Genomic DNA, 20980 nt, shown 5'->3' with positions numbered 1-20980 from the left:
GTTTCACATAAAAGCAAAGAGAAGGGAAGGGAATAAGAATTTATTATATAATAGACAATGTGCTAAGTGTTCTACCAAGTTTTCACTACTATTTTATTACCGTTACTGTGTGGCAGTGAGATGTGGAACATAAGGACCTACAAAAAACTAAAAATGAGAGGCAGAACCAAAGTGGTGGAGTATAGGATGGAACCCAGCTAAATTTTCCCAACATTCCCTTTCAGAGAAATTTAAAGTGTCTTGAATACAATACTGGCGCAGCAGAACCCACAAAAGTTCAGAGCGAGACATTTTTCTAGCCTACGGAGGTCTTCAGAGAGGTCTATAACACTGTGGGTAGTATTAGAACTAAGCTCTAGGAACATGAACAGTGAGACTTGAAGGCAACTTGGAGGCAGCAGCAGTTTTGTGAGATCTCAGACCAGAGACATTCTGAGTCACAGCTCCAGAGCAAAGAGGAATTCCTGAGCACAGACTAGGAGAGCATTAACCATATTTCCTGGATCACACCTCCTTAGAAACACCAAAAGCTTGCAGGGATAAGCTGTGAAAACAGCAGTAGGAAAAAGCTTGGCAGAATGCCTCCCCACCCCAAGATGAGCAAAGTCCAACTTTAACATGAGGCTTAAAATAAAAAAAAGAGGCTGAAAAATTAGCAAAAAACAACAAAAAGAATTTGGCCATAAAAAACTACAATAGTGGAAGGAAATACCAAGATATAAACTTAGAAGAAGACAATAATGTGAAAACAGCTACAAATAAAGCCTTAAAGAAAAATACTAACTAGAATCAAAATGAACAAGAATTCCTGGAAGTTGTTTTAAAAAAAGAGAAAAAAGAGGAAAAACTAAAAAGAAATGAGAGTAATGAAAGAAAATTATGAAAACATAATAAATAACTTGTAAAAGGGGTAGTTAGGTGATATGGGGACAGCTAGGTGGTACAGAAGATAGAATGTCAGGCCTGTAGTTAGGAAAACTCATCTTCAGTTTACATCTGCCTAGCTTTGAAACTCTAAGCAAGTCACAACTCTATTTGGCTCAATTTCTTCATCTGTCAAATGAGCTAGAGAAGGAAATGGCAAACCACTCCAGTATCTTTGCCAAAAAAAACCCCACATGGGGATCATGAAGAGTCAAATACAACTGATATGAGCTCACAACAAAAACAAATACAAAAGTGAAGAAAATGACATTTTTAAAAACCAGAATTGACCTAATGGTGAGTCACACAAACACAAAGAAATCACTGAGGAAAAGAACTCCTTTAAAAGCAGAATAGTCCAGATAGAAAGGGAGGTATAAAACTTCACTGAAGAAAATAAATCCTTAAAAACAGAATTGGTCCAAGAGAAAAATGGCATAAAAGGTCACTGAAGAAAACAATTCTTTGAAAATTACAATTGAGCAAGTAAAAACTAATGATTCTGTGAGACTTAATAAACAGCAAAACAAAGTCAAAAGAATGAGAAAATAGAAGAAAATGTGAAATATCTCATTAAAAACTGACTTAGAAAATACATTGAAAGGGCAGCTAGGTGGAATAGTGGATAAAGCACCGGCCTTGGAGTCAGGAGTACCTGGGTTCAAATCCGGTCTCAGACACTTAATAATTACCTAGCCGTGTGGCCTTGGGCAAGCCACTTAACCCCATTTGCCTTGCAAAAACCTAAAAAAAATACATTGAAAAATAATTTTAGAATTATTAGACTACCTGAAAGCCATGATTAGAAACAGCCTAAAAGTTTACTTCAAAAAATTATTAAGGAAAACTAGTCTGTTATCTTAGATCAAAGAAGTAAAATGGAAATTGAAAGAATCCACTAATCACTTCCTGAAAGTTATCTCAATAAGAAAACTACCAGAAATATTATAGCCAAATTCCAGAGCTCCCAGGTCAGGGAAAATATTACAAGAAGCCGGAGAGAAACAATTCACGTAGTCAGGATCACATAAACAGCTTCCACATAAAAGAAACAGAGGACCAGGAATAGGATATTTCAGAAGACAAAGAAGTCAGAATTACAATAAAAAATAATATATCCAGCAAAACTGAGTCTAATCCTTCAGGGGGGAAAAATGGAAATTTAATGAAATAGAGGACTTTCAAGCATTCTGATAAAAAGATCAAAGCTGAATTGAAAATTTGACATTTAAATAGAAGACTCAAGAGAAGTATAAAAAGATAAATATAAAAGAGAAGTTATAAGGGATCTAATTAAAGTTAAACTTTATATTCTTATATGGGAAGATTATACATTTAACTCCTAAGAACTATATTATTATTAAGGCAGTTAAGAGGAGTTTAAATAGATAGAGGGTATGGGTGTGCATTGATTATGTTGGAATTATCTCAAAAAAAAAAGGTGAAAAAGAGGTTTACACTGGGAGAAGGGGGAAGGGAAAAGTGAAATATGGTAAAATTTCTCTCAAAAAAAGAGGCATGCAAGGAAGAACTTTTATAGTGGAGTGGGCAATACTTGAACCTCACTCTCATCAGACTTGGATCAAAGGGAAGAATACACACACATACCCCTACGCCTGGGTATCTATTTTACCCAGTAGGAAATAGGAAAGGAAGGGGATAATAAGAGCTATGGAGGCAGAGGGAGGTGGAAAGGATAAAAGTGAAGTAAGAATTGGGAGATTATTGTGCACAGTAATAGTAATGTAATGATTTCAACTGTGAAAAGACTTGGCTACTTTGATCACTACAAAAGGACTTCCAAAGGATTCATGATGAAAAATTGCTATCCACCACCAGACAAAGAACTGAGAAACACTGATACAGACTGAAATGATTTTCTTGTCTTTTTTTTTTTTTGCTTTGTTTTACAACATGGCTAATATGGAAATATCTTCTGCATAATTTCATATATATATATAATATTGATATCATTTTGCTTGCCTTCTCTGTGAATGGGAAGGGATGGGGAAAGAGAGTTTGGAACTCAAAATTTAAAAAAAAAAGAGGAAAAATTAAAGTTGAATATTATATACCCAGGAATAGAGAGGTAGGCAGGCTATATCACATAATCAAGAAGAAATACTGAAGAACAGAACTTAAAAGGATTTCAACAAGAAACTGTATGACAGAAGAGAAGATATAATAGTCACATAACAAAAGTGAAGATGATTGGTGGAAGGGAGTAAGCATTTATACAGTATCTTTTATAGGACAAGTGCTTTTTATAATTATCATCTCATTTGATCCTTACAACCATAGAATTAGATTCTGTTATTATTTCCATTTTGCAGAAACTGAGGCAGAGTATACGTGATTTGCCTAGGGTGACATGGCTAGAAAATGTTTCCAGATTTGAATTCAGGTCCTCCAGGCCCATTGACCATGCCATTACGCTATCCAGTCAGATAGTTAGAATACTCTGCTGGTACCTCACAATGTTGAGAGAAAGGAAGGCCTCGAGGATGCTGAGGGAACCAGACTCCATTATGGCTAACTTTTCAGAAAACAAGGACAGAAATTACACATGGAGATGAGGGAGGGAACTCCCAAGTCAATGAGATCTCAGATCTATTTGGGTAATTCTCAAATATATTAGGAGATCTCATTCCTTGGTTTTTCTTCGTTTCTATGATGAGTAGGCAGTCCCAAATCAACAAATGTTTACTCAACAACTGCTATATTCAGATTATCAAATCATTTAAAAAACTGCATGTGAGATTTCCCAGACCCCTCTAAGATAGCATCCATTTGCGGTTTAGTCACCATCTGTTGCTTACCTCAGATTCCTTATAGTAACGCTCTGGGATTTCATCGCAGGCAATATCAATAAAACAAACTTCTCGTTCAACATCTTTGGCTTCACTGTCAAAAATCTGAAAGAATAGAGGGACGTTTCAAAAGTTAGTCAGGCCAGGTAACGTCCTTCAAGAAGAAAGATGGTAAACATGCACCAACTACTAAGTCCTGAGGCAGGGTTACAAGCCCAAAGTTTCTCATATGGAGCCTTCTGCCTCTTTATGGACAGGTTGTAAAAATCATAAATGACTTTCACCTAGTTATTAGTTTTTCTCAAAGTAGAAACAGATAACCTTCAGTGAGTGAGAGGTGGGAGAAAACAGTCCATGTTAAAACACAACAATCAAGGGAACAAGTTTCTTCTAAGATACTTGACTACATCTTTAGCAATTCATTTTCAGAGGGAGCTATGAAAATGGGAGAAACTGGAAAGGGAATAGCAGGAAATGGAGCAAAAAAAAAAAGTCCCAATGGGATGGACCCAACCACATGTGGAAAACACTCACTCTTGACCTGAAAAAAGTACATTTCCTTAATACACTGTAGCTGGAAGAGAAGTGCTAGAATGACCTACTGATCAGTTATCTTTGAATTTTAAACCTTTTTTAGTATTCCAAATCAAACCAACTATTCTTTCCAAAAACTGTACAGAAAATTCTAAATAGCAATTAGGATCTTAAATAGTGTCTACTCTATATCCTGTGTTTTCTTCATATGTTTTTCCTGAGATTATTGTCTTCGGATGTGTATATTTTACCCCCCCCCCCCCATTTAATAAGTAGTGAGTATGTTTCTTTGTTTTTCTTCTTTTTTTGTTGTTAGTACATTTCTTAATTTAAAGACTGATTCTGGACATGACTAGCACTTAAAATAAAATACTTCAGGCCACTCCTAAAGCCAACATAGGAGTAGCAGCTGGCTCGTTTTGCATGTTCAATAAGAGGAAAAATATTTTTCAAGTTTGAGAGCAGAAAAGGAAGTCCACAAAATGAAACATAAGGCTCCCAGTCTGTGAGTGTTTCACAGATATACACAAAGAAACCAGAGAGGGATTTGTGTTGTCAGTGAGACCATTAAGAAACCAAGTGGGAGGTTTGACAATATTATGGATCATAAGAGAAGTTAAGGAGGGTTTTCATTTGGAAATTGAAAATAAGACAAATCAAAATTCACAGGAGACAAAGACCAAGTTAATGTTGGACCTGAAGTGGGGAAAACCTAGGTTCAAATGCTAGCATTCCTGGCAGAGTTATTCACTAGGTGGTCTATTGTTAAGATAAGTCATTTAACCTTTATGCTTCTCAGGTAACCTTCTAGGACTTCTCTCAGAGTTTGATCTTCATTGAATATGGAACAAAATAAAGTATTTATTAATTATTTACTAATCAGTCAACTCGCATTGACTAAAGTTCCTATTATGGGCCAGTCACTGTGCTTGGGGACACAAGTAGAAAAGCCAGAGCATCTCTGATCTCAAGTAGTCTTATGTTCTAACAGGGGAGATAGGACATATGGAAAGTTTCCACTGCAAGTCAGATGGAAAGGTCCTGTGGTCCTCAGGGTGCAGTGGCAAAACAGATGGTGATGCCTCTCCTTTAATGTCATTCCCACTGATCAAATCCTAACAGTTGTGGATGTTGAATCATTTGACTTTGGTAAGAACTTTCTTTCCTGAGGCTTTCATAGCTATGGCTATAGCACCTGGAGGATCCATTGCCAGGCTGCTTCCCTGGAGGGTGACTCTGCAAGCTGGGCTGGAAGCATTGCTATTTGCAAGGCTCTTGGATTTAGGCTCAAGAAGACAGATTTAGGCTCTCATGGAAGAGAAAAATCAGAGGCAGAAACAACTGATAAGAGAGCACAAGTGTTTTTTTTTAGGGGTAGGTTCTTGATGAATGAAGGAAAAATGGAAAAATAAATGACACAAGTTCAAATAAACTCACTAGGTGACAATTCCACTTAAAAGTGAATGGGGAGGCACACTAATTTGTTCGCACAATATTAAAATGAGAATTTTCCCTTGGTACTCATCAGTAGCTCCAGAAATATTGAAGTAGCTGGGTCAGAGCCAAAAGGAAGCTCAGTTGCAGATGTGCTGTGACAAAAGAAACAGTCCGATACTGTAAAGATCAATACAGTATCTACCAAACATTAAAGGAATAATTAATTCTAATATTATATAAACTATTTGGAAAAATTGGCAAAGAAGGAATCTTGCCAAATTCCTTTTACAACACAAATATTCTGATACCTAAACCAGCAAGAGCAAAAGTAGAGAAAGAAAATTATAGACCAATTTCCCTAATGAATATTGATGTAAAAATTTTAAATAAAATACTAGCAAGGAGATTACAGCAAGTTATTACTAGGATAATATACTATGATCAGATAGGATTTTCACTAAAATAAGTTTTTATCAGATTGGCTCAATATTAGGATATTTGCTAATAGCATAATTGATTATGTCAGTAACAAAACCAACAGAAATCAAATGATTATCTCAATAGACGAAGAAAACGTTTTTGAAAAAATACAGTACCTATTCCTATTAAAATCATAAGAGAGCATTGGAATAATTGAAGTTTTCCTTAAAATGATCTTTAAGCACTATCTGTAACAGGATAACCTAGAAGCATTCCCAATAAGAAGGGGAGAAGCAAAGATGTCCATCGTCACTACTATTATTTAATGCTGTTCTAGAAATACTAGCTATGACAAAAGAGAAGAAAAAGAGATCAAAGGAATTAGAATAGACAATAAGGAAACAAAATTATTATTCTTTGCAGATGATATGATGGCATACTTAGGGAATCTTAGAGGATCAACTAAAAAACTAGCTGAAACAATTAACAATTTTAGCAGAGTTGCAGAATTTAAATAAGCCCACACAAATCATCAATATTTCTAAAAATTACTAACAAAGTCCAGCAGCAAGATATTGAAAAAGAAATTTCATTTAGTAACTATAGAAAATGTAAAATACCTGGTTGCCAAGACAAAACCAAGAACTATCTGCACCCAATTACAAAACACTTTTCACACAAACAAAATGTCACTTGCTTATGAGTAGGCCAAGCAAATATAATAAAAATGACAATTCTACTTAATTTGCTGATTCTGTGCCATACCAATCAAACTACCAAAAATTATTTTATAGAGCTAGAAAAAATAATAACAAAATTAATCTGGAAGAACAGAAAGTCAAGAATATCAAGGAAATTGATGGGGGAAAAAAGGAAGGAAGGTAGCCTAGCCATATAGTAACCATTTTATAAAGCAGTAATCATCAAAACAATCTGTTACTGGCTAAGAAATAGAGTGGTCCATGTATAAAAATTCTTTATAGTGGCAAAAAATTGAAAACTGAGGGTATGCCCATCAACTGGGAAATGGCTGAACAAACTATGGTATATGAATCAAATGGAAATCTATTGTTCTGTAAGAAATCATGAACAAGCAGACTTCAGATAAACCTGGAAAGACTTACATGAAGTGATGCTGAGAAAAGTGAGAACCACCAGGGAAACACTTATACACATTAACAGCAACACTGTGTGATGACCAACTATGATGGACTCAGTTCTCCTCAGAAGTACAATAATCAAAGAAAATATTTTCCATATCCAGAGAAAGAACAATGGAGTCTAAATGCAGACCAAAGCTTATTATTTTCCAAAAAAAGATTCTGTTTCATGATTTTTTTTGCTCTTATAGTTTTTTGATTCCTTGATGTTCTTATTCTTCTTTCATAATGTGACTACTATGGAAATATGTTTAACATAGTTACATATGTATAAATTATATCAGATTACTCCTTGTCAAGGGAAAAGGGGAGGGAAAGAGGAAAAAATTTGGAACTCAAAATTTCACAAAAAAAAGAATGCTGAAAATTATTTTTGCATGTTGTTGGAATAATAAATAAATAAATTTTTAAAAATAAAAAAGAAATAAATAAAAAGAAATAGAGTGGTGGATAAGTGGGATGGATTAGGTAAACAATACATGATCATAGTAACCTAGTGTTTGATAAACCCAAAATATAAAATTTTGGGACAAGTATTCACTATCTGACAAAAACTGCTGGGAAAACTGGAAAACAGTATGGCACTATTTCATACTGCATTACAAGATAAGGTCAAAATGAACAAATGATTTAGACAAATTAGGGGAGTATGGGATAGTTGAACTGTAAGATCTACAGAATTTATGAGCAAATGAGATATGGAGATTATAAGATGGAAATTGATAATTTTGATTATATTAAATTTAAAAGTTTTGTACAAATAAAACTAGGAAACACTTTTTTTACAGCAATGTCTCTGATAACGTCCTCATTTCTCAAATATATAGATAACTTTTTAATCAATTTATAAGAATACAAGTCATTCCCCAATTGATAAATAGTAAAAGGATGTGACCAGGCAGTTTTCAGATGAAAAAAATTAAAACTATCTATACACATATGAAAAAATACTCTAGATCTCTATTAATTAAAGTTATTCAAATTAAAACAACTCTGAGGAACCTCCTTACAACTATAAGGTCAGTGAATATGACATGAAAGGAAAATGATAAATGTTGGAAGGGAAAATTGCAACCCTTATGCAACTTTTGGTAGAGTTATGAACTAATCCAACCATTCTGGAGAGCAATTTGGAATTCTGCCCAAAGGACTATAAAATTCTATATATCCTTTGATCCAGGGTTGCAACTATTAGATCTTTATCTCAAAGAAATTTTTTAAAAAAGGACCATTTGTACAAATATCTCTTTTTGTACAACTCTTTCTGTGATGGCAAAGAATTAGAAATTGACAGGATATCCATAAATTGAGAATGACTGAACAAGGTCTCATACATGATTGTAATGAAATACTATTATTATATAAGAAATAATGAGCAGGATGCTTTCAGAAAAATTTGGAAATACTTCTCTGGACTAAAGCATAGTAAACTGAGAAGAACCAGAAAAATATTGTACGCAGTAAAAGCAATTGTAAGATGATGTAAGATGTAAGATGATCAATTGTAAGATGAAAGTCTTACCTATTCTTAGTAATACAATGATCCAAGATAATTCATAATAAAAACTGGTATTCATCTCCAAAGAAATAACTGTAGTCCAAATGCAGATTGAAGTATAATGTATTTCACTTTATATTTTCATGGTTTTTTTTTCTTTCTGGGGGGAAGGAGGGTCAGTTTGTGTTTTCTTCTACAACTTGACTAATATGGAAATATGTTTTGCATGCCTGGTCATATATAATCTATACCAATTGCTTACCTTCTCAGGTAAGAGTGAGAGGAGAGAGATAGTAGCAAGAGATTTGGTAATACAAAACTTTAAAAAAGTCAACCTAATGTTAAAAATTATTTTTACATGCAATAGAGAAAAATAAAATATTGTTTTTTAAAAAGATAAATACTGCATAGGAACTTTATGTATTAAAGCAAGGTAAACTGGATATAGTCAAGCAGGAGGTTGAAAGATTTAACATTAACATCTTGGTTGTCAGTGAATTTAAATGGACATGAATGGTGAATTTAAATTCAGTGGATCATCATATTTGCTACTGTTAGCTGTTACAGTCAATAAAAAGGTGAGAAAGCAGTACTGAGGTATAATCTCAAAAAGAACAGAATGATATCCATTTGAATCCAAGGAAAATCATACAAGATCTTAATAATACAAATCTATGTTCCAGCCACTGATGATAGAGGCCCAGGTTGATTAGTTCCATGAAGACCAACAATATCTTCTAGAAATAACACTAAATCAGACTGATTATATATTTTGCAGTCAAAGGTGGAGAAGCTTGGTCTATATAATCAGTTAAAACAAGACCTGGAGCAGACTGTTACTCAAATCATGAGCTTCTTTTTGCAAAATTTAGACTTAAATCGAAGAAAGTATGGAAAACCATCAGATGATATGGGTTTGATCTAAATAATATCCCTAGTGAATATGGAGTGAAAGTGGTGAACAGACTGAAAGGATTAGATCTAGGAAACACAGTACCTGCAAAATTATATATAGGAGGCAGAAACAAAAAACATTTCAAAGAAAAAGAAGAGCAAGAAAGCAAAATGGTTATCTGATGAAGCTTTACAAATAGATGGAAAGAAGAAAAGTGACAGGCAAAGGAGAAAGTAAAGATCTATGCAAATGAAAATAGAATTACAGAGATATCAAGGAAAGATAAGACTATCCGAAATGAGCAATACAAAAATTAGAAGAAAACAACAGAATGGGAAAGACAAAATATTTCTTCAAGAAAATCAGAGTTTTCTTGGGACTGCTTCATGTAAAAATGGGCACAATAAAGAACAAAAATGGTAGGGAGTTATCAGAAATAGAAGAAATTAAGAAGAGGTGGCAGAAAATTATAAGAATTATAAGTAATATAAATATAAGAATATAAATTATAAGAAAGAGCTTGACATCACATAACCATGATGGTGTGGTTACTTAACTACCAGACATCTTGGAAAATGAAGTCAAGTACTGGAGATAATGGAATTCCAGTTGAGCTATATAAAATCTAGAAGATGAGGCTGTTAAAATGTTGCATCTAATATAATGGTAAAGTTGGAAAACTCAGAAGTGGTCATTGGATTGGAAAAGATCAGTTAATGCCTCAATCTTAAAGGAAGGCAATGCACTCATCTCAAATGCTATTCAGTTATACTTAAGATTGGGCAAGGTTTCAACAATATGTGAACCAAGAATGACTAAGGTGGGATTTTGAATAGGCAGGGGAACTAAAGATCAAACTGCCAACACTCTGGATTATGGAGAAAAGCAAGAGAGTTCCAGGAAAAAAAAAACATCTACTTCTGCCTCATTGATGATACTAAAGCTTTTGATTGTGTGAATCACAAGAAAATGTGACAGGTCCTCAAAGAGATGGGAGCAGCTGACCTTGTTATTTGAGTCATGAATAATCTATATGGAGGTCAAGAAGCAATAGAGTATAGAACAATTAATTAGTTTAATATTGGGAAAGGAGTATGACAAGGATGTTTATTGTCACCTTATTTATTTAGCTTTCATGCAAAGTACATTATGTGAAATGACAGACTAGATAAATCAAAAGCCAGAATTAAGGTTGCTGGGATAAATAACAAACTCAAATATATAGATGATACCACTCTGATGACATAAAGTGAAGAGTTATGAAGTCTCTTGATGAGGGTTAAAGAGAAGGTAAAAGCTAGCTTTGAAGCTTAACATTAAAAAAAAAACTAAGATCTTGGCAATTTAATTCCTAGCAAATAAAAGGAGAAGAAATGGAAGCAGTTTCAGATTTTATATTCATGGGCTCAAAGATCACTACAGATGGTGACTGCAGTCATGAAATTAAAATACATTTGCCCTTTGTAAGGAAAGCTATGACAAATCTGGACAGTATTCTAAAAAGAAGAGACATCACTTGGCTGACACAGATCCATATAGTCAAAGTTACAGATTTTCCATTTGCAATGTATGACTGTGAGAATTGAACTCTAAGGAAAGCTGAGCTCTACAGAATTGACACTTTTGAATTGTGGTGCTAGGAAAGACTTTTGAGAATCCCTTGGATAGTAGGGAAATCAAGTCAGTCAATATCTAATAAATTAATTCAAACTCATTGGAGGGATGAATACTGAAGCTGGGGCTTAAATTCTTTGGCTTTATAATAAGAAGACAGAACTCACTGGAAAAGATTCTGATTTTGAGAAGGATTCAAGACAAGAGGAGAAGAGGATGTTAGCAGATCAGATGTATAGACAGCATCATAGAAGCAACCAATATGAGCTTGAGCAGACTTCAGGAAATAGTAGAGAACAATAACAGCTCATCAAATTGATAAGCCATTTGTTATATATCATAAATGTTCTCACACTCCCTCCTACCCACAGGATGTTCAGTTGGAAAGATGAATTTCAACCGAGATTTTCTCCACGTAAGTGTAAAGCAAGATGACCCTTTCACTGATAATTCACCAAATAAATGTCATCACTAGATGTTATCATGCCACAGCATAAAATAAATAGTGATGGAATAGAGTTGACATATATGGTTTTTATGAAAAGTCTTGGTTTGGGTCTCCTATTATATTCTTTGGAATATTCTTGGCAGGGGAATAATTCATTTTTATGTTTGTTCTTCTAGCACATAGCACAATGGTCTGTATACAAATGCTTAGTAAATTGAATTCCGTTTCCCAAATTGTAAACTGGGGTAGCTTTGATGGCTTATTGGAATGAGCACTGGGTCTGGAATCATGAAGACCTAAGTTCTCAGACATTTACTAGTTATGTGAACTTGGACAAGTCATTTAACCTCTGTTTGCCTAAAAGCAGATAGCTGGTCCTAGAATCAGGAAGGTTAGAATTCAAATATAGCTTTAGTTAATTACTAGCTTTGTGATACCAGGCAAAGTCACTTAATCTCTATCTTAATCCACTGAAGCAAGAAATGGCAAACCACTCTTGTGTCTTTGCCAAAAAAATCCAGGATGTCCAATCTTTTTAGCTCTTCTGGATCACATGACCCAACAAAAACCCTTCAAGGGCTACATACAGAATTCAGTACACATTCATGAATATAATGTAATCCACACCACTTAAGGGGCCTCTGCTAGTCACTATAGGTTGGACACACCTGCCATAGACAATATGGTCCACATAGTCATGAAGGGTCAAACACAACTAAATGACTGAACAACAAATTGTAAATTTCCCCAAATCAAAGACCTTGTTTTTTTTCTCCCTTACCATTCCATAGTTACTATTACTAATAACAGCTAAAATTTATATAGCGTTTTAATGTTTTTGAGGCCCTTCAAATATATTATCTCATGTGTTATCTTCACAACAACCTTGTGAGGTAAGTACTACTATATTACAGATGAGGAATCTAAAGCAGAGAGAAGTAACCTGTCCATGACATTTCAATTAGTGAGAATCTGTGGTCATATCTGAACTCAGGTTTTTCTGACTTCAGGTCCAATGCTCTATCTGCTGAGCCACCTGGCCATAATAGCTAACATAAAGTCTGTAAAGTATTTTACACCCAATATCTCAATTAGTCTTCATTAATAACTGGAGGAGGTAGGTGTTATTATTATCATTACATAGTTGGAAAAGCTGAGGCACAGAATAGTTAAATGATTTTTCCATGGACCCACAGCTGGTAAATGTCTAAGGCAGGTTTTGAACTCTGGTCATTAGGAAGTCAGGTCTAAGACTATCCACTATGCCACTCAGGCACCTTTAGGTTTCTAAATGGAGAACCATATGTAGGGCAAAGAAAGCTAATAGTGTTAAATGCCTTCTAGGTCTTTTTAGCCAGCACACCTTAGTGACTTGGTTGGCTCCTCCTCTGCTAGATTCTCTGCATAACTTTCATGACAACTGCTTAGTCCCCTCAGGGCAGGTAGACCTTAGCAGAGGGTCTATCCAGTATATTCCCATTTCCATCCACAATCATTTCTTCAAGGAGAAAAAAACAGTCTCTCCCAATAATATGATAGGAACAGATGGGACCATTAGAATGAAAGAAACAGTATCCTGGGCATAATTTAGATTTATGCCAAACACACTAAACCAGAAGGTCTAACCTTGCAACACAGGAGAACATTCAAGAAAGAGTAACTAATCATATGCACATTCCAAATAGCTGCCAGAAGTCTGATTCACTCATCAGTTCCTTTCAGGTTTAGGGAAACACTTGCTGAGATAGACTCCTGGAAAAAATGTATCATGTCATCACATAAACTTGAGGCTTTGACAAGAATCACACCTGGCATTGAAGTCTTATACAGGTGCAGGGCTCTTCAGACACTAGGACAGAAGTTCTCTCCTTCTGAGCTGTCTTGAGGCTCAAATTTAGAAGTCATCCTTTCCCTGTCTGCTTACACAACACTAATTTTTCAGTATTTGCATCTGTATCTATGGCTGTCTTTCTATTTTATCGATATCTATCACCTATCAACTATATTTATCTTCTCTATCTCTCATCTATAACTATTATCTATATTTATCATCAATATTATTCTCTATCACCTCTATTAATCATTTCTCATCTATAGCCATTATCTACATTCATCTCTATCTAATAATCATATATCAATTACATCTATCAATCAATTGTGATTATCCTTTGTCTCTGTGTCTTTCTTTCACAGTAGGAATCAGGGTATGTGGAGAACAGGGAGAAATCAGACCCTTTCTCTTTTCTCCTCTCTCATGTCCTTTTCCTTTTCTACTCCTTCAATATCTACATGTTTGCCACTTTGTTCAGTATCTGCTGGAGTCATACTCCAGCTTCTCTGGCCACTCAAATGCTTTTTGGTTGCCTCATCCCATTACTATGTTAGGGAAAACAAAGTCATGAAATATGAGCTTGAGCTATGCAATAATTAACAACAGACATTTACTGCTGCTGTTATTCAGTCATTTCAGTTGTGTCTGACTTTTTGTGACCCTATTTGGGGTTTTCATGGCAAAAGATACTGAACTGTTTACCATTTCTTCTCCAGCTCATTTTACAGATGAGGAAATTGAGGTAAACAAGGTCAAACGATGTGCCAAGGATCACATAACTACTAAGAGTCTGAGGCCAGATTTGAACTCAATAAGATGAGTCTCCCTGACTTCTAGCCTGGCTCTCAGTACACTGTGCCACCAAGCTGCCCTCAATGTACATCTGATAGTGCCTTAAAGTTTACAGAGTGATGCATTTATGTAATCTCATTTAAGTGTTGTAACAATCTTGTAAAACAGATATTCTAGGATTATCATGATCATCATATGACTCACAGTCATAGGCTGTGGGGGCAAGGAGATATCTTGAAGGTCATGAAATTCAACTATCCCCCCCATTTATTTTAGGATTAAAGAAATTGAGACTCAGCGTATGGTCATATGTAACATAAATATGATGCTAAAGTTTCTGAAAAAATATCAACTTATATTCTGCAAGGTATTGTGGTTTTTAAATAGTTTTGATATTATCTGGTGCTTTGAATGGCCTGGGCCACTATTCTCTTCTATGACAGCAGATATTATAGTTGAAAGGTGATTAAAACTTTTCTTGGATAAGAAGTTCTCTAAAATCATCTACCCTAAGAAAGCCACATAAGATTTTGTGATCAGAACAATGGAAATGATGTGGGTGACTTACTCTGATCTCCTCTGTTGAATGATGCAATGCATTCATCACACCTTTTACATGAAGACCTTCCCCATTCCCACTGGTGTTAGCTCCTTCCCTCTGTTATCTCCAATTTTTCTCATTCCTATTTTGTTTATACATAGCTGTCTACACTCTGTCTCCCCTATTAGAATGTGGGTTCCTTGAGAAAAAAGGACTATTTTTGGCCTTTCTTTGTATCCCCCCCCCAACACTTGGCACAGTATCTAGCACAAAGTAGCCACTTAATACTGGTTATGTAAGTTATATAATTTTAGAAGGTACATTTTGGGGAAAACTTTCCAAACTAAAACAGCTATTCTCTGTGCCTTCTGAGAACAGTAGCAGAAGAAAGATGAAGCTAAGAAGGGGACATGGAGCTGGATCAATTTGTGACCTGTGTGAATGGGTAGGGAAATATTTTAGTAAACTGTCAATTTTGTCCTCTAGCTGATCACTTCATCTATAATGGCCCTAGTTGACCTCAGTGTTGCTATCTTCAGAGAAGAGACTGGGCTTAAGTATGGAAGAGCAAAGTCAAGACCTTTCCAATGTCTTCAGATGGAAGTGCATGTGAACAACTATATACAACCTGCTCTCAAGAAGTTACATTCTACTGGTAATATCTTATAAACAAAAAAATACAGTTATCATTAAAGAAGGCAGAGGGTACTCATTAGGATTAGAAATAAGTTTCCAATAGGAGTTGCCATCTGATTTGAGCCTTAAGGAAAATTAAGAATTTGAGGGTAAGGATGGGCATTGCAAGAAACCTGGAAAGTCTTCAAGCTTCTTCAGTAAATCTGGACCATGAAGGCTTGTAGCAGGTTAGTATATGAAGAAATGTTCTCTCCACCTTTTTTCTAAAGTTTTTTTTCTTGATCCCTCTTTTTCCTTTTATATGTGGCTACCCTTCCTTTATCCTCCAGTAGTACTGGTAGGAAACTAGGGTCATCTGAACTCAGTAGTCATGTCTAGGGGAAAACATTCCCACAAACAACCCCCCCCCACCAATCTCTTAGCTTCAATCCTAGGTCACTTAACTGTGCATTTGTATATAATGCACTAGAGACAACTTAAACTCTACATGCCTAACCCCCCCCCCAAAAAAAAAAAAAACTCTCCTCTTTCCAAGTTTCCAATTTTTGTCAAAGACACACCCATCCTTTCAAATTCAACACTATCCTGGACTCCTCACCCACTCCTCCTCACCCTATATAACCAATCAGATGCTCAATCTTACCATATTGAGCTTACAGCATCTCTAGTATCTGATCCTATCTCTTCACTGACATAGTTAAATGCACCTCATCTCTCCATATGCCAGTCCTTCTGACACTGTCAAAATAATTTCTTTAAGTACCTTTATGACCACATGACTTCCCTATTTAACTAAATTTAGTGGTTTCCCTATTGCTACTAGGACACAACATAAACTTCTCAGTTTAGCTTCTAAAGCCTTACACAACCTAACCCCAATCTACCTTCACTAAACATCACTCTATCTTCCACACTTTGTAATTCAGCTAAACTGTTTTCTCTCTGTTCCTGATGCACAATATCCCATTTCCTATATCTATGCCAGAAGGCACCCCCTTCTTTCCAACCATCTCAGAGTCAGTCTCTCTCTCTCTCTCTCTCTCTCCCTTGAAGATGGAGACTTTACTGATTCCCCCCACAACTGCTAGTGCCCTCCTAGTCAAACTGGCTTATATTTAATTACTTTGTATACACATCGATTCATTAACTTTATACTTTTATTATACATACAATTATATGTTCTTATTGATACCTTCATTGGAATATAAGCTCTTTTTAAGTAGACTAGCACATAATAGATACTTAAATACAAAAGTATTTTTGGTAGTTCATCCTTGTAGAGCTTATTTGTATTGAAGGAGCAAATTATTAGTCTTTTTTTTTTTAGGTTTTTGCAAAGCAGATGGGGTTAAGTGGCTTGCCCAAGGCCACACAGCTAGGTAAGTTATTAAGTGTCTGAGACTGGATTTGAACCCAGGTAATCCTGACTCCAGGGCCGGTGCTTTATCCACTACACCACCTAGCCACCCCTATATTAGTCTTAAATGTGTAAGTCTTTAATATTGCAATTATAGTAACTATAGTCAGTGTAATTGGATAATGCAATGGGACATGTATTCAAGAAGACTCATCTTTCTTAGTTCAAATCTAGTCTCAGATACTTACTAGTTGTGTGATCCCGGGCAAGTCACTTAGCCCTGTTTGCCTCAAATTCCTCATCTGTAAAATGAACTAGAGAAAGAAATGACAAAACTACTCCAGTATCTTTGCCAAAAAAATCCAAAATAGGGTCATGAAGAGTTAGAATGAATGAAAAATGATTGAACAACAGTTTAATAACTAGATATTGATCACAAAACTAATTGTCTCTCTTCCAAATGACTAGAGCATTAGGATATATTCTAGTAATATTATAAATACAAATAGATCCTGTTTAAATAACTTTGCAATTGTTTATATTTCTAATTTGTAACACTTTTATCTTATTAGGTAGTCCTTGAGGCTTTATATGACTAACTGGTCATCATTTAATGCCATCAATAAGTCTTTGACTTGTTTTTTAAATACTTTATTCTTGAGTTCTACTAAGAAGCAAAATGACATAGTTGGAGATAATCACTAAGAATTCTTTAAAAGCCCCTTGGATAGGAATAGCTAGTGCTTACACAATATTTTAAGGTTTGCAAAATGCTGAGCACATGCAATTTATTTTGGGTCTCAAAATAATCCTGTATGTTGTTGTTAATCTGATTTTACAGACAGGGAAACTGAGGTACAGAGAGATTTAAGTGATTTGCACAAGGTCATGTAACTAGAAAGGTGTCTAAGGCAATATTTGAGCTAAGGCCTTCCTTTAGTATTTAGTTTAGTATTTTGCCACCTTGATGTCTCAGTTATTAAAAATCTTAAGACTTCCTTTGACAGTGGGATCCTTGAATAGAGAAAAGTACCTGAAAAGGAACTTTGCTATTGCTTGACAAACGAATAAATCTGTATTTCTATTAGATCCCAAACAGAATGCAATGTGACTCAGTTTATTTGTCTTGCCTATATGTGGCTATGACTGTTTCCAGTAAAAGCTAGTTTTGTACAGACTTCTTCACTGAAACTCCAGACACCAATAATAGAGAAAAGAAGCTCTTTAAATTTCTATAAGGTTTTGGTAAGGAAATTTCCTCTCTCTGAGATTTTCTTTGTGTTTATGTTGAACTAGGGAAGGTAGGTGGTGCAATGGATAGAATGCTGGGTCTGGAATCAGGAAGACTCATCTTCTAGAGTTCATATCTGGCCTCAACAGACACTAGCTGAGTCCCTCTGGGAAAGTGATTTAAACCCTGTTTTCCTCAGTTTCCTTATCCGTAAAATGAGTTGGAGAAGGAAATGGCAAACCACTACAGTATTTTTGGCAAGAAAAACTCAAATGGGGTCTTAGAGAGTTGGACATGACTGAGAACAACTGAACTTGTTGATCTAACTTTTAAATAATGGTTGGTTAGAATTATTCCTTAGGTAAGAAGTTTTTGTTATGTTAAATTTTTATTTCACTGGGTAAAGTTAAAGATCAGGGAATATATGAGTGCGTTTTCTGCTTCCTATCAATTACCAATGCTGAATGAGTTCATTGAAAATGGTATAGCTCCCCACTTTATTTTCCCCTATATGAATTGAGATAAATTGACCTAGGGAGTGGATGAAATTTCCCTGGCTGATTTGGGACTGAGCATGTCTTCCTGAAAAACAATGCCTAAAGTACAGCTTTCTTTGGTCTGTGAGTCTTTTACCCAAGTGTAAGAATTAAACTAATGTTAGTTCTGTCAAATAAACTGAATCTGGCATTCCAATGTGCTTTAATGTCAAGAATATTCATGGATACTTATGATGCTTTAGGAAATAAATCCTTCCATTTTCCATTTCCTTAGTTTTATAAGAGAATGATTCCTAGAATAAGACTGAGTGATTTGGGGTTAACTCTGTTCTACAAGTCATCCTGAGGAGGGTACAGGGGTGGCACTTACCAAGTGAGTCAAACTACTGCTACCAATTTCACTCCTCCCACAGCCAGAACACTGGCCCTCTTGATAGTCCAACCCCCTGTAGCCACCAAATGGGAAAAACTCCCAAGAAGAATGAATCTTTTCATCCTTACCAACATCACCAACTACTAACCTCTGACCAACTGCCATTGCCGGGAAAGTAAATTCAAGAGCTCTGACAATATCCTATCCACAATGAATGACTGAAAAAAAAGCATTTATTTGAATGCTTACTAATGGGTGGTTAGGTGGTACAGTAATAAAGAGTACCAGGCTTGGAGAGAGGAAGACTCATCTTCCTGGGTTCAAATCTGGCCTCAGACATTTACAAGCTGTATGACCCTGGACAAGTCACTGTTTGCCTTAGTTTCCTCATCTGTAAAATGAGCTTGAGGAGGAAATGGCAAATCACCCCAGTCCCTTTACCAAGAAAACCCAAATTGGATCACAAAGATTCAGTTACTGAAAAAACTGACTGAACAACAACCACTTACTACAAACAGAAAAACAAGACAGTCCCTGAGCTCAGGCAGCTGCCATTCTAAAAGGAGCTAACATATAATAGGCGTGAGCTACAAGTCATATGGAAAGATCCCATGATCTTTGAGTTGTAACAGCAAAGTAAATAGTAATATATATTCCTTAAATGTTACTTTCATCAATAAGACCATATCAATTTCTGATGTTGAATCATTTGATAGTACCCAGTATCAGCCCATGCAGCACCCCCCCCCCCCCCCCAGACATCATACAGGGGAGCAACCACCAATTGTCCCATTACCTCCTGACCATAGGGGCAGGCAAGCCAGCCTACTTGAAGCAGTTAAGGATAGACTGGAGGCACCATCAATAAGGCAAGTTGAGCCAGTGCATTACCTTGACCTCTACCTTCTCCTCTCAGGTCCTGATGGAGAAAGTCTAGAACCTTAAACCCAAGTGTTTAGCACTGCCTCCTGTCCCCCATACCACGAAGCCTGTCTCTTCGGCCATTATCCTTTGTGAGGAAGGGCCTAGGCAACTACAAGTCCAGTGTTCAATCTACTCAGTCACCTAGATGCTTCCCTTTGTTAGTTGGAATTCTTGAGTAGCAATGAAGAATCTATGTCCACAAAGAAACTTTCTTTCCTTTGCTTAATAAATCAATCAATCTGTCTTTATAGTAGATCTAACTCCCAAACTATTGCTGCAGGTGATTCATTTTCTAACTCTTAGCAGTCACAGATTCTGAAGACCCCCAAAAGAAAGTTCTTATCACCATAATCCTTGGCACTGCCTAAGTAGTTTGGCATGAAAAATAGATAGGGTTCTATGGATGGAAATAATATTAAAGAAGATGGACTATTCTTTGTTTTGCTCTTACAAATTAAGGACTATTGGACCTTTCCATATGACTTGCAGCTTACATCCATATTTGTTAGCTCCTCCCATTAGAATTTAAGCTTCCCTGTCATAGAAGATGCCATTCATGGAAAATACCAAAGAAAAAAAAATGGAGTCTTAATACAGAGCAAAGCATATTATTTTAACTTTTTAAAACTTATTTTATGTTTTTTATCTTTTTCTTTTGTTGGTTTCTCCTTTAGTTCTGATTCTTTTTTCTCAACATGATTAATATGGAAAAATGTTAAATGTAATTGTATGTGTACAACCTATGTCAGATGACTCATCATGGGGAGAGGGGAGGGAAAGGAAAAAGGTAGAAAAATATGGCACTTAAAAGCTTACCATAAAAAAATGAATGTTGGGGGGTGGCTAGGTAGTGCAGTGGATAGAGCACCAGCCCTGGAGTCAGGAGTAGCTGAGTTCAAATCCAACCACAGACACTCAATAATTACCTAGTTGTGTGACTTTGGGCAAGCCACTTAACCCCATTGCCTTGCAAAAACTAAAAAAAAAATGAATGTTGAAAATTATTTTTGCATGTAACTGGAAAAAGTAAAATACAATAGCATTAAAAAAAAGAATTT

At 35.6% G+C, this 20980-nt stretch overlaps 1 protein-coding gene across 3 annotated transcripts in view; it reads right to left on the bottom strand.

The window, feature by feature from the left end:
- The window catches only part of PITPNC1 (phosphatidylinositol transfer protein cytoplasmic 1), a 211073-nt gene that overhangs the window by 76646 nt on the left and 113447 nt on the right, over positions 1-20980 (bottom strand). For all 3 annotated transcript variants that reach the window (XM_074224757.1, XM_074224758.1, XM_074224756.1), the window contains exon 3: positions 3744-3839. In XM_074224757.1, the coding sequence (XP_074080858.1) occupies positions 3744-3839 (96 nt within the window). The remainder of the gene's footprint in view (positions 1-3743; positions 3840-20980) is intronic.

The sequence above is a fragment of the Macrotis lagotis genome, chromosome 2 (genome assembly GCF_037893015.1).
Source record: "Macrotis lagotis isolate mMagLag1 chromosome 2, bilby.v1.9.chrom.fasta, whole genome shotgun sequence".
In the NCBI taxonomy this organism is placed as follows: Eukaryota; Metazoa; Chordata; class Mammalia; order Peramelemorphia; family Peramelidae; genus Macrotis; species Macrotis lagotis.
The sequence above is the reverse complement of the archived record's forward strand: the minus strand, read 5'-3'. Positions and strand labels throughout refer to the sequence as shown.